Source organism: Physella acuta, unplaced genomic scaffold (assembly GCF_028476545.2).
Source record: "Physella acuta isolate Inbredline_101_S28 unplaced genomic scaffold, ASM2847654v3 ptg001520l, whole genome shotgun sequence".
NCBI lineage: Eukaryota > Metazoa > Mollusca > Gastropoda > Physidae > Physella > Physella acuta.
This window is the reverse complement of record NW_026733035.1, coordinates 44,607-59,282: the sequence shown is the minus strand read 5'-3', so window position 1 is coordinate 59,282 and position 14,676 is coordinate 44,607. Positions and strand designations below refer to the sequence as shown.

General features: G+C 30.5%; 1 protein-coding gene and 2 long non-coding RNA genes across 3 annotated transcripts; all 3 read left to right on the top strand.

The window, feature by feature from the left end:
* Nucleotides 1–1,453: 1,453 nt before the first annotated feature.
* Nucleotides 1,454–2,230, top strand: LOC131928570 (uncharacterized). Its single transcript, XR_009383804.1, has 3 exons — nucleotides 1,454–1,477; nucleotides 1,932–1,982; nucleotides 2,156–2,230. It is a non-coding gene; the product is annotated as an uncharacterized LOC131928570 (long non-coding RNA).
* A 6,778-nt stretch (nucleotides 2,231–9,008) lies between these two features.
* LOC131928572 (uncharacterized) lies at nucleotides 9,009–11,272 on the top strand. The gene is made up of 3 exons (XM_059284640.1): nucleotides 9,009–9,095; nucleotides 9,230–9,368; nucleotides 11,118–11,272. Exons 1-3 carry the CDS (start codon nucleotides 9,042–9,044, stop codon nucleotides 11,270–11,272), a joined length of 348 nt encoding a protein of 115 aa, XP_059140623.1. The 5' UTR covers nucleotides 9,009–9,041.
* Nucleotides 11,273–11,443: 171 nt separating this feature from the next.
* On the top strand, nucleotides 11,444–13,682 carry LOC131928569 (uncharacterized). The gene is made up of 3 exons (XR_009383803.1): nucleotides 11,444–11,527; nucleotides 12,976–13,059; nucleotides 13,602–13,682. It is a non-coding gene; the product is annotated as an uncharacterized LOC131928569 (long non-coding RNA).
* The last annotated feature ends 994 nt before the right edge of the window (nucleotides 13,683–14,676 follow it).

The following is a 14,676-nucleotide window of genomic DNA, read 5'->3' as shown; positions in this document are numbered from 1 at the left end:
TGGATATCCTGTGGTATCAAACATCACACTTGAATGTGGGTCTTATATGAACGTATCTATAAATAGCACTATAGCTACATTGGCTGTGAACGCCATTACGTCAGATTTAGAGGACATGAACTGTTCGTGCAGTGCTTCGCATATTTCAACATGCTACTACAACAACAAAACAGTAGTGCCACTTCGAAGTTTGTGTGCGTAAACTTGTTTTATGAACTGTTTTCTATGAAAGTCACGTTTATAAAATATCCTAAAAGCTATAACCGCGTTTTTAGACAATGTTACTACTTTTATTCCAAAACAAGCAAAAACATTAAGAATAAAAAATGTACATCAAGAATAAATCATTTTAAAAACACGAGTAATCTCTCTCTGAGGCTACTTAATATTTTTTATAGAAAAGTTTAAACTTTAGCTTTTGACGAGTAGTCTCCCAGAAATATGACAACAAAACTATGTCTATGGTCCTCAAAGGGTTAAAAGCAATAACCGCTATTTAGACAATGCAACTACTCTACCTTCTATCCGAAAAAACAAAGAGAAACTATACGATAATTTAGTCCTTATAATCTGTTTGTCCGTTTGCGCCCATTTCGATTTAATCTAAGTTTTACCCCAAGATTAAGTAAAAGATTAAATGCGTTTTGTACTGTAATCTGTCGCCTTTCAACCGTAAGACATGCTGTTCAGTATTAACCTAATATAAGTTACGGCTATTTTAAATGGAACATATAAAAATATAATGAAATATTTGATTTCATTTCAGTACCAACTCCTCTAGAAATGGAATCGACATTAATAATTGCTGCCCCTATAACAGCAGCTCTTTGTCTTGTTCTAATAATTCTATTAGCTACTTTCTTATTTCAACGAAATGGTGAGTACAATATTCAAAGGCATTCAATTTTACTAAAGTAACTACGATTACAGACACACACACACACACAATCACACACAATCACACACACACACATATATATATATATATATATATATGCCATTTTTTACAGGAAGCACACTGCAGAAAAAGTATTATAAGTAAGTGTTGTACCCTTTTAGCTTATACTTTAAACTTTAAAGTTTAGACAGCTTTCTCCCGTTTGTGCCTAGCACACATGGGGGAGATGAAGTAGAGTTGATCTCTTTTTGAGTAACCTCGGTATAAAGGGGAATAATCACTATGCCCAACCGCATATTAAGTGAGACTGGTTTATCGCTCTACTAGTTTATTAACAATATTCATCTGCTGTTAATTTGTATACACATGTTTCCTTATAACTACATTTATTGTACTATAACCAAAGCAAACTTCAAACGCAACTAAAGTTATGATCAAAATCGATTTTTTTAAATGTAATCTGTTTACACTATATACAATTGATCCAGTTAACTATGTAATATTTCTATCCTATATCTTTTACTTTATTTAGTTTCTAAAACTTTAAAAATTAATATTTTAGCTTGAAAGAACCTTCAGGTGAGTAAAAACAGAATAACAATACAACCGTCGCGTTGTTTCTTTATCTGTTATATGGAATGTGTATGTATTACTTCTTTTAGTGTAAGGCCATAACTGACATGGATGATTGGCAAATGGATTGTGTTTGTTACATATTTGTTTGCAATACAGTCGATCAGATAAACAACTTAAACATCAAGTAATATAAGTTTTTTTAATAATTCATATACACATATTCGCATTTACATACACACATACTGTCTTCTCTCTCTCTCACTCTGTATATATATATATATATATATATATATATATATATATATATATATATATATATAGGCTATATATATATATATATATATATATATATATATATATATATATATATATATATATATATATATATATATATATATATATATATATATATATATATATATATATATATATATATATATATACTCTTTAAATCTAGAGACGAAAAACTTTGATATATATTTCTACCAATCTTGGAACAATTTTTACCGTAAGTTTCATTTTTACCTATAGCTATATTTATTAACAACAATATTATAATCTTGAACATAAATAACGTACATATGTATTACAAATAACCCCGGAATTATTCTATATTTGTATTTCATAACTATGGTATATGACATTGGTTCATGACACTATTGCAACCTTTTTTGTTTCCAGCAAATGTGTACAAAAGTTACGACATGATTATCCCTACGATAACGTCCGCAGCATGTGGCCCGTTGAATTCTAAGGTAAGCATTTCTTATGCTGTTTGTAAATTTAAATACTGCTTATATTGATTTCGTATCATTTTCACCATTAATGAAATGTAAATAAATAAATAATTAATTTATTTGTTTTTCTAATTTACGCCCTGTTGCATTTACCATTAACAGGAAAACATCTATTTTAACAGCTGCTGATAGGACTTCATCTTTACTTGTCGACTCGGTCCTTACGACTAAAAATTAAACAACTGTTTAACACTTACAAATAATGTTAGGATAATAATGAAAAATTATGTACAGACGAATTACCATTTTAACATTAAGTAATTTATGAAATTCTGTTTGTGCCTTTTCTAAAGTTGCAGCGTATGCAGTTCTTTTCAACTTTTACAAACACTTTAAAAAACAGCCAACTTTTTATTTTAGAAATATCTTCAAGAAATCGTATATTTTTACATAGGCAATATTGTTATTTATATAAACATACGCATTTAAATGTAATGTAGTTTTCTTTAATAATTCAAATTCTATATAATATAATACAATCACATATTTTTGTGTTTATATAAATGTTTGTCTTAGAAAATACTTTAATTTTAACATAAGTTGTTTAAATAAACAATGATACACTTCGTAAAAAAATAATACAATTTCTGAGCATTTCCCTCGGGGTATCGAAATGAAACCTAATTAATGTCCACAGTTTAGCTTAAAGTATGTAAATAACAGTAACCATTTTTTTTTTATCAATCTTTGTTTTTATTAAATAGCTGTTGAACTTGAAGAAATGGGAATAGTATTTACATTATTTTAAAAAAGCTCGATTAAATTCAATCTATATTGTATAACAATTATTTAGTAATTTGAAATGTTGTTACGATTTAAATTTGCATTTTAAACTTGTTAAATCTTAATATCGAACTTATTTAACTTGTTATAATACCAGTATATATATATATATATATATATATATATATATATATATATATATATATATATATATATATATATATATATATATATATATATATAATAAATCTAAATATGAAATATTACAATTTGGTAGTTTTTTTTTCAAACTGTTTCCGAGTTTGTAATATGTAGCCTAAATATTTTTTTTTTCAAAAAACTTAATTCTGCACACTTAATACAAGTTAGAGATAAAGGGAGTTAAACGTGAAAATAAAATAATATTATTATCCACGTTTAGTTAAAGTTGTGTACCAATTCATTTCTTGTATAAGTTGCCTATACTTCATTGTACTCAGGATAGGGTTATTTATATTTAAATTGGCCAACATGTTTTTCAATGCTCATTGAAAGCTCCCGATAACTGTGAGAGGAATGTTGACTCGTTCTAATCTATGCCCAAAACATAGTCTTTAAGGGGTCGTCCATAAATAATGTAACACGTGTAGGAGGGGGATCCGCAATTTTGGGACGATCTATGATAAGAAAAAAAGGGAGGGGGGAGGTAAAAATTGTCTTAAAATATTGCCACTGCCCACAAGTTCTATATGACTTTAATTAATATATACTTACAATATCCAGTCCGCAACATACGGCGCTGGTACAAAAATCTAAAGAGAACATACCTCAGGTCTATAAGGTTTCACTGACTACCACAAAGTCAGCACACTTTGTCATGGTCACTCAAACCCTGGTTGTCCAAGCGTCGTGAAAGTAGCACCACATTACTACAAAGGTCACATGACATAAAAAACTGGTAAAATGGCTAACAATATTCAAACACATCCACACTAGCAACAGAAATGACTTAAAAATCAGCTACATAAAATTGTTCAGATTGGTTTGCTTTTTTGTGTAAACTAAAACCAAACAAATTTTAATCATTGAGAAAATGTTATTGTTCCTCCTACTATTTAACGTATTTGCAAAATGAAACAAAAAAGAAAAAGGAAAACGCTTTCAAGTGTTTATTGGTGTGTAAGGAAGTACAAACCTTTTTAATCATAGTAAAACAAGAATAATTATAAATGGTAATTGTTTTTTTTAACAATAACAAACACAAATAGAGTTGTAGTAATTTAATCGATAACTTCTTTTATTTAAAATTTTCCTTTCAAGGCTTAACACGCAGTTGCATTATAGTACAATATAATATAAAACATAATTATAGCAACCATCTAAATGTTTGTTTGACCAATGTTTTGATAACTGTCTTTTTCTTTTCTTTTAACGCTTTCATATGACTGTGCTGAAGAAATAAAATAAAGGTTAGTTTAATAATGTTGCAGTAAAATAGGTTTAATTTTTACTCAATCCTAATTATAACTAGACATTAGAAAAAAAATCTGTTTCAATTCAATACATATAATTTAAATTAATTAAATAAATACAAAACTTACAGACACATTGTTGCAAGTTATCAATTCTATCATGTACTGTCGGAACGCTTATTTGATTGTAGTTTGAATTATTTTCTGTCAATAAAGATGATTTTTTTTTTAAGTAGTCAAGCCAGCCCGCGTCTTCCGTTCACTAGTTGTGATAGTGGTCTGTCATGAAAGCTCTTTTTTTAGTAGAGCTTATTGGCATGTAGAGTGAGGCGATTTGGTGCCGTGTGGAATGGTAGGTTCGGATCCCGTTGGGTTCTGACTGTTCTGTCTTTACTTGGACTATATTCTGTACCTTTGCCTAGCCTTGGTGTTGAAATATCACTTTCTGTTTATATGGCCATTTTGTTGAACTTCATAAAAACGAAGTTTTATTGTCTCTGTTTTTTTTTTTTTTCACAAACTAAATGAGTTTTCAAAATTGTCGAACAAATATTATAAATAAACCTGGAGTGATCTCCCATAAACTTTCTCGAATATTCTTATATAAAACAATAGGGGAAGGGAACTCGGGATATAGACATGATTTTTAATCCATTTTAAATACTTAAATTTTCTAAAATAGAATAAAATCTCATGGAAAAAGCATTGCACACCTAGTGAATGCCAAATAAAATGTGCATAATAGTGCGCAATATTCTTAGTACTTTATAAATTGACATTAGTTTTTTGAGAAATCGGAAATAACGTAAATTACTACTTCCGATCAACAGAAATTACTCACAAGTTGACAGAAGGTAGAGGATTAGATCTTTTACTTACTTGTGAAATTTCCTTTATGTATGTGAAATAGTACTCAAGTTATAGGCTTTTTAAAAGTTTAAAGTAGAAAAAGTACCACTTCCGGTTATCGGAAATCGCTCAAAAGTTAATAATGATCTACGATTTTGATAAAATACTTATATATGAAATTTCATCAACGTAGCTGTAACGGTACTCAAGTTATCGGGTTTACACACACACACACATAAACACACACACACAGACATACGGACAAGATTGCAAAACTATGTTTTTCAGACTCAGGGAGGTGTAAAACGTCGAGATTTGCAAAAATCTCGATTTTTTTTGCACGATTACAAGACTTTCTCTTTACTTCGTATATACGAGAAAGTAAAGATGAAACCATAACATATATCACATGAAAGCTAAGATATATTTTGAATGACACTTTTAAAAATATGAATGATAATTTATAAATATATATCACTTTCAGTATGAAATTCCATGAGAAATTTAAAGTTTTGTTATGGGACATAATATTTTAATCTATTTAGATTTTAGATGAAGGTTATCAATATCATATTTCAATTGCATAGTCTAAAAAAATAGTCTATAAGACTTATCAGCAAACTTGGCTAAAAATAAAACTGCTGTCCTAAACTAAAGTATTGTTCCACAAATATTGCGGCTGACATTTGAAAAGCTAGCTTGATACACCCGTAATAACATGTTTATTTTTATTCTATATAGGACCTACATGTGTGTGTTTGTGTTGTGTGTGTTGTGTGTGTGTGTTGTGTGTGTGGTGTGTGTTGTGTGTGTATTGTGTGTGTTGTTTGTGTTGTGTGTGTATTGTGTGTGTATGCTGTGTGTGTTGTGTGTGTATTGTGTGTGTATGTTGTGTGTGTGTGTTGTGTGTGCGTTGTGTGTGTGTGTTGTGTGTGTATTGTGTGTGTGTGTTGTGTGTTTTGTGTGTGTATTGTGTGTGTTGTGTATGTTATGTGTGTGTTGTGTGTGTGTGATGTGTGTGTTGTGTGTTTGTGCGTGCGTGCGTGCGTGCGTGTGTGTGTGCGTGCGTGCGTGAGTGTGTTCGTGCGTGTGTGTGTGTGTGTGCGTGCGTGTGTGTATGTGTGTGTAGTGTGTGGTGTGTGTGTGTGTGTTAAGGTGCTTGAAAAGGCAAAACCTTTAATAATGACAATAAACATTCTGTGACGGAGCTAAACATTTTGTCTAGGATGCGCGACCAAGGTATGAATGTATGATCCTTCAACATCTGTTGGCTTGGACAAAATGTAAATAGATGAAAGCACGATTTAAATTAATTCTCATATGTGATTCTTACATCATTGAGGGTGTAGCTATTCATTTTAGTTGGTTAATGGGAAATAACACAGTAGCTAAATAGGAATCGATCATACGATGGCAAACAGGTACGCCTCTGTCACGAATACGTAACAGCTTGTTTGTAATGATATAACATAAAAACTGAACACTATGGAAAACTATCCCCCCCCCTCACCGTTCACTCATACGCAGTCGATTACAATTCCAACCTTCATCTAATAGGGATTAGAACTGGGATGGGACAAAGATAGACAACATTAAGATTTGAAGAGGCAGGGGACTACGTTTGAGATACTTATCTTGATGTGGTAGATACAGGGAAAGATATAATCATATAAATAAATAGGAAATTTATAGGTTTACAGACGTAAATTGCCTAGTGTTATAATTGGAATTGGGATAAGGCTGGGTCGCTTGTTAAATGTTTGGAAATATATTCAATAAGGCCTTCATAATATTTTATAGCGACCCACGCTTTTCTTTTAAGTTAATTAAATTGTAGTCTATTACTATGTTTTAAGAAGATCATTTATTTTGTCGGTTTTAGTGCATAGTTATTTAAAAGCTAGTTATTAATACGGGCTTTTTTTTTTTACAAAAGCTTTTATTTAACTTGATTTTTCTGTCTTCTCTAGTGCTTAGACTTATTTTGAAACTGTCGAGCGAAATTTCGATCACTTCTAAATGTTCGATTTGTTTAAAAGTTGGCTTCTGGGTAAATACTCGATGACAATGCAATCTGACATCAAATTTAACTTAATTGGCTGCCTAATAATTATGTAATCATACTAATTGTTTTTAATTTTTGTTTAAATATGGCAAGCAATATAATTATAGTTTCATTTTAAAAACTTAAAGCTGTTAGGAGCCATCAATTACGCTAATTTTCATATTTTTTTGTTGAATAAAAGCCGTTGAAAAGCCGTTTAGAATTATTTTGTCAATTTAAATATTTAAAAACCTCAACCTCTCCTTGAAGTCAAACGAAATGCCCTGAGAAAATAAAACAATAAAAGTCAGAATAATATTTTTCCATGATAAAATACACAATAGTGGTCTATGATGTATAGCATAGTATTGTATTTGTATTAAATAATATACAATCACCTATCACCAAACACTCTGACTCTACTAATCAAAATTAAAACTTAAAGTTTTTGCTAAATCACTATCATATTACCAGTGGTTTTTTTTTTTTTATATATTTCTGGCATGAAAAAAAAACAAGAAATCCATTTGTACTTATTTTTAAAATGTTATAAACTGTTCAATTTTAGTTGAAAATTATGTTTTCAGGTACTTACTTTATGGCGTTATGTATAATTTGAATTTTAAAAAAGAAATGTGAGGGGGGGTGTTTACCCGGATTAATGGCAGGGAGCTATTGACCTGGAGGTAATTTACCGCAAAGTAATGTCCTGCACCCAGAAATAAATGTGTCTAATTTCTGTTTTAAATATAATTAAATCTAAACCGAAAATAAAAATGTATTTTATGTAAGGCTGCAATGAGGGAAAGCAAAACTTCAGGTATTATTGTTTAAAAGGGGAATCAACAACATAATATATTTTTTAATCAACTACGAGCATCCTCATACATTAGTCAAATCTAAGACAAGACAAACTTGTAAAATATTAAACAAATGTGAAAAAAATTCGAACTCATTATTGAGCGGTACTAAAAGACACTAAAGCTCCACATGATAGACAAACTGTTAGTGTGCTTTCTGATGACCTCTATGATTGAAATCCTTTAGCTACGGAGTCTTGAGTTTTAATATTCATTAATATATATATATATATATATATATATATATATATATATATATATATATATATATATATATATATATATATTCATAAATACTACTCATTCAAAAACCAGTGTGGGTAATGAAGTCTGTGTTAAAAACTCACTCATTGTCAAAAGCTCATTATTATAATTTCAGTTTTTTTTCTATTAATTCCATGTGTCGTTTACTGTAAACACTTTTAAAATTAATTATTTGTTTAAATTTGTTAACGCAAAATTTGAATTTACATTAAAGTTAAATGAAAATAATCTCGTTAGTTTTCATTTGTTCTTCTTTATACATAAGGATTGTGTAAGAAGAAAATCGATGTTCAACTGGTAAACTTCGTGTACGTGCAAGAGTGTATTTTTTTTCCTTTCTGTTTAAAGCGTAAGTTACAGTGTAGGTGTGATCTCATTCTCTGGTGCCTGTCATAATGGCCAGAAACAAAGTTTTTGTTTGCACATATTGTTTGGTTTACTACAGAAAATAATGATTTGGATGTAATTTTTCAACACCCTATTGTTAATGACTTCAGCACATATAAGGTATAAATAATGTCAGCGTACATTCGCTTATTTACTCGAGTCTTATTCTCCATCACAAGAGTAGGATTCGACATGGCCCTGTGGTTTTTAATGACCTGTGTTATTGCCATCGCTACAAGCTATGGCGTAGGTTTTCTTTAAAACGATAGTTTTACTCATATATTTGTATACATACATATATATATATATATATATATATATATATATATATATATATATATATATATATATATATGTTTATTTTTTTAAATGCATTGCAGGAAAGCTTGATCAACCGCGATGTATTTCCCGATGGCGACCCCTTTGGAAAAGGCCCGATCATTGACAGGCGCCTACGTGAACCCACAATTGATTCTATTTCTAACATTTTACTGTCATTGCTTATTGATGCTTCTAAAGGTATGTTATAAGTTTAATGAAACACTGATTAAGATGAGTATTCACTTCTGGTAATAAAGTTGCTATTTATAGAACACACATTATAATTATAACTTTTACATAGTTTTTTCACTAAAAAAACTGATCTGAACTCGAAATAAAGCGGGAGTGATCTCCCATAAACTTTTTCGAATTTACTTATATAAGACTACCAGGGATTTTAACATCGTGACTGCGTGTTGGTGATCAGCCCGGTCTGAAGCGCGGCACAGATGTGCTGTTATGAACATTAAATTTTAATGGCAACCCCGGATATAGGCATGATTTTCAAATCAATTTTTAATTACTTAAACTTTTTAAACATAAAATAGAATATGGTAGAACAAATCATTTCGCACCAGGTGAACAGCAAACAATGTGTGTATAATTTGTATAAATTCAAATGCGTTTTTTTTTTTGAGAAATCGGAACAAGCGTAAAGTACTTCTTCCGAAAATTATTCAAAATTTGAAAGAAGACAGAGAATTAGATATTTTACTTATTTGTGAAATTTCCTCTATCTATCTTAAACAGTACTCAAGTTATAGGCTTTTGAAAAACCAAAATTAGAATAAGTTTCACTTCTGGTGACCGGGAAATTGCTGAAAAAATTGATACAGAACTATAAAGATGATGTAACGTAGCTGAAACGGTACCCAAGTTATCGTGTTCACAGACATACATACACATTTACACACACACGGATAGAATTGCAAAACCCAGTTATTTCGACAAGGTTACGTGTAATTTAGAATTTTTGCCTGAGTATCTTATACTCCGTAGGCCTTATATGATGAAGTACTGAGAAGTAAAAAAGTGAAAACTGTCAAGATTTTATGTGATTTTTGTGCACGATTTCAATACTTCCTCTATAATAATGCTTTACCCAATTATGTAAGAGCAAATAACAATAATAATAAAAATATATATTCCGCTGTTTCACTTAGTTCACATTCGATCCGAGAGAAGCTTTATATTATTTTGATATGCTCAGAGTAAACAGTTCCTTAATAGCAAGTACTGTAAGTCACGCACTGCTTTTTAGCGCAATTTCCATTCTAGAGAATTGCGTTTATTAACCCGTCATTTCTGGATGTATGAATGTATGAATGGATGGATGGATGGATGGATGTGTGTCCGCAGTTTTAAGTCGTATCTCCTCCTCAACGAAGCAATATCGATAACTAGTTCCAAAGCAATTATGTTAAGCAAGTTACGAGGATGAAGATAGGCCAAAATAATTCCGGGTTTCTTTCATGGATTTCCCGGAATTAATTAAAATTTGGACCAAATTAGTAGGCATGTTTATCCAACCATACCACACGCGTCATCACGTTCAATAGCTGCGCATCACGTTCAATGGCTGCGTCATCACGTTCAGTAGCTAGGCGCGCAATGGTTTTTAGTCATGTAACTCTATTGTAAATAAAACATGTAAAATACTGAAATTTTTTAAGAAAAAACGTTTTAATAACTAACCAATGGTTTTACTAATCCTGCTCTTGATTTACGCTACGACAGAGCTATTTTTAGATAACATAAGGAAATTGCGCTTAAATTGTCACAAGACTTTTTAATTAACTTGTTTTTACAATCATTAGAAAAAAAATAGGACAGCACTGCTTTACAACGATATGCTATATACTTAAAGATACTTAATAATACATGTCAAAACATATTTAAAACAAACATTACTGTTCTTTTTAAAAAATATAATTGTTGTAAAACTAGGTAAAGGTATTGCAGCTGAAGAATTTAGAAACCGCACTGTCTACCTTAAAAATCAGGCTCTTCAAATGTTGTCCAAACAAGGCTTAACAGGTAACTTAAATTTCAAACTAAAAATTTACTTTACAAAAGAATTTTACAAAAAGCACACCAATTAATAATAATATCACAGGTACGACTAAAACGTTTAAATCAACAATGGAATTACCTGTAGAATTATATATAAATAATTATTTTTTTTTAAATTTATATATATATTTATATATATATATATATATATATATATATATATATATATATATATATATATATATATATGTTTATTTCAGTTTCGAATAAAAATACAATTAGTGTCTTGAAAGAGCTGACGATGGATGGCGAGAGCAGTATGACGATCTCTGTCTTGGTTGATGGTAATTGTTTTTTTTTTAATTCGGCTTACGGCGATATCGATTATGAAGTGCAATCGGTCACTTATATTATGAAAATAAACTACAGATCAATTACCAACTTTTAATTGAACGCTTTTAATTTAAGTAAATAATTTTTATTATTTAAACAATCGATTTTTTATTGAACAGCTGTCAAAAAACAAAGTAATTTTTTAAAACTTATTTTTTTATTAGATAATAATTAGATAATATTAGGCTGTAAAGGGTATTAAATTTTGAATCTAGAAAATAAGGCAAAATGCATTCATTAACAAATCTCATTCGAATTAGCGGCTACCGTTAGGGCGAAAAACTGACTGTTACACACTGTCACCATATGTAAGCCTATACGTTTGAGCAAGAGTAGCAGAGTTTCTTCCAGGCATCTCTTCGGGGGGGGGCGAAGCCCCCCCGAAATTTTTTTTACCGCCCCCCCCGAACGAAATGAAATTTATATAATTTATATAGAAAATATATACTTTTAACAGTGTCCGCCCCCCCCCCCGAAGAAAAATTTTTACCGCCCCCCCCCGAACGAAATGAAATTTATATAATTTATATAGAAAATATATACTTTTAACAGTGTCCGCCCCCCCCCCCCCCCGAAGAAAAATTTTTACCGCCCCCCCGAACGAAATGAAATTTATATAATTTATATAGAAAATATATACTTTTAACAGTGTCCGCCCCCCCGAAGAAAAATTTTTACCGCCCCCCCCCCCCCAAACGAAATGAAATTTATATAATTTATATAGAAAATATATACTTTTAACAGTGTCCGCACCCCCCTCCCCCCGAAGAAAAATTTTTACCGCCCCCCCCCCCCCCCCGAACGAAATGAAATTTATATAATTTATATAGAAAATATATACTTTTAACAGTGTCCGCCCCCCCCCCCCCCCCCCCCGAAGAAAAATTTTTACCGCCCCCCCGAACGAAATGAAATTTATATAATTTATATAGAAAATATATACTTTTAACAGTGTCCGCCCCCCCGAAGAAAAATTTTTACCGCCCCCCCCCCCCCCCGAACGAAATGAAATTTATATAATTTATATAGAAAATATATACTTTTAACAGTGTCCGCCCCCCCCCCCCCGAAGATTTCAAGTGCCCCCCCGGAGAAAAAAGTCTGGAAGAAACACTGAAGAGTAGTCAACAAACACTGCATGAAAATAGCGTGGAGTGGTAAATAGCAATCTCAACACAAATGAAAAAAATAAAAACAGATCGTTGGAAAATGTTTCATGCGGCCAATGCTTGACAAGTCTAGTTTTATTCAGGCTAATCAGCTTTTTAATATTTTACCTTCTTTTGTATTCAATAATGTGTGTGTAAAAAAAAAATGGTTTTCTCTATGTTTATACATTTTTTTTAAAATTTAGTTATTTGTGCCTCGTATACGAAAAAATCACATTTTCTTTTACAAGGTTCAATGGAGCAGCAATCGAAAACAATACAACGCTATTTACAGATACTTCAAACTCTTATTGATAATGCCAAGAAAATATATCGTATGATTAAATTTATATTTTTCTATTTTAGTTAATGCTAAGCTTTCTCTATGTAGGCTACATAAATAAATAAATATATATTTACGTAGTATATTACAGTTTATTGTATATATATAACATGATATAAAAATATTATATATTTTTTCCTGATATCTTCTGTCCTTGAGATCATTTGTCCTGAGATCATTTATCAAGGAACCATCTTTTATACACACACACACACACACACACATATATATATATATATATATATATATATATATATATATATATATTAATATATATGTGTGTGTGCGTGTGTATGTGTATATACACTTTTTTTAAATGTTCCTTTTTTTATCTGTTCCATATGTTCAAAGTATTTAAAATTAAACAAATCGGGATAGCTATCTCAATTAGAATGTAATTAAATGTTGTTTCGGAACATTTTATATTTTTAGAGATACGATAAGTACAAATGGAAAAACTCTTCTCATTACTACATCGTATGTTGTACTTTGCTAGTACTTTTTAAAATAATATTTTCGTCTGATTTTTTTTAGCAAACAGCCAACAGTTCTATCGCTACATTGCGGCTATAGCAGATGTTGCAAGTATGTTAACTCAAACAGTTGACAACACCGGTAATTTTTAATTAATATTTTTTTATAATTCATAAACAACTCAAAAGTAGTTGCCTGTATATGTTTAAGGTTGTAGTAGTCTCTACTATTTTAAAGTGTACTAAACACTTAAATTAGACATTAAATTATGTAGTTCGAAAATATACCCAGGTCTCTATTGGAATAAATCTTGGTATATAGTTTTTAATTTAAGATTACCGAGTTATGTAATAGCTCAGTCATTATGTACACCATTGAAAGTTATTCCTTTTTTTCTTATTTACATAACGTTCTTGTTTTGTTTTAGTTGATCTAATTACGGCACAGCAAAACGGAAAGAGCGTAAGTAAAATGTTATAAAAACAAATATTTTGTCAGTACTTTTTCAAAATAACGTCTTATATGTGGACGAAAACAAGCTGCTATTTACTTTTATTTACTTGCAAAAAAAAATTATTCCATTAAATGATTTATTATTTAAATCTCTAAATAAAAATTAAGCATCGCAATAAAAACTAAATTTGGAGAGAAAAAAAAACAATTGATACCGCAGTTAATACCTTGATCCCTTTTTTCAATTCTGTCGAAAAAATTTTGCCTTTAAAAAAACCATGTTATATTGTTATATACAGTAGTTTGTTTACGTTTTCCAAAATGTGTTTTGAGCAAACTGTATCGTATAGCCGGTATGCAATGGCTTGACTGTTGCTAATGCTGGGACGCAGAGAATAGTATTCCAGTTTTAACTTCAGTATTCGGCAAATGAACAATTATTATAGATTACTATTATAGAAAACTATCAATTTGTACCAGACGGCCAGTATTGCATTTTAAGTAGAAGCTACTTTCTTCTGTAAACACGACATTTGGATAGTGTAGCTAGTACTAAACCCAGCCGTCTTTACTTTCTCTAGCATCGGTCAGTTTTCCATTAGGGTAAGGTGTATCAAGGGCCATACGTTAAACTCAACCCGAGATCAAAACTAGTGACTTTTTAGGGCATCAGTAGAGCTCA

Bases quoted from the DNA above. Each gene is read 5' to 3' on its own strand.
- LOC131928572 (XM_059284640.1), top strand. From the start codon at position 9,042: ATGGCCCTGTGGTTTTTAATGACCTGTGTTATTGCCATCGCTACAAGC. The intron at 9,096-9,229 runs GTAGGTTTTCTT...AATGCATTGCAG, and splicing joins CCATCGCTACAAGCTATGGC to GAAAGCTTGATCAACCGCGA. The intron at 9,369-11,117 runs GTATGTTATAAG...TTGTAAAACTAG, and splicing joins GCTTATTGATGCTTCTAAAG to GTAAAGGTATTGCAGCTGAA.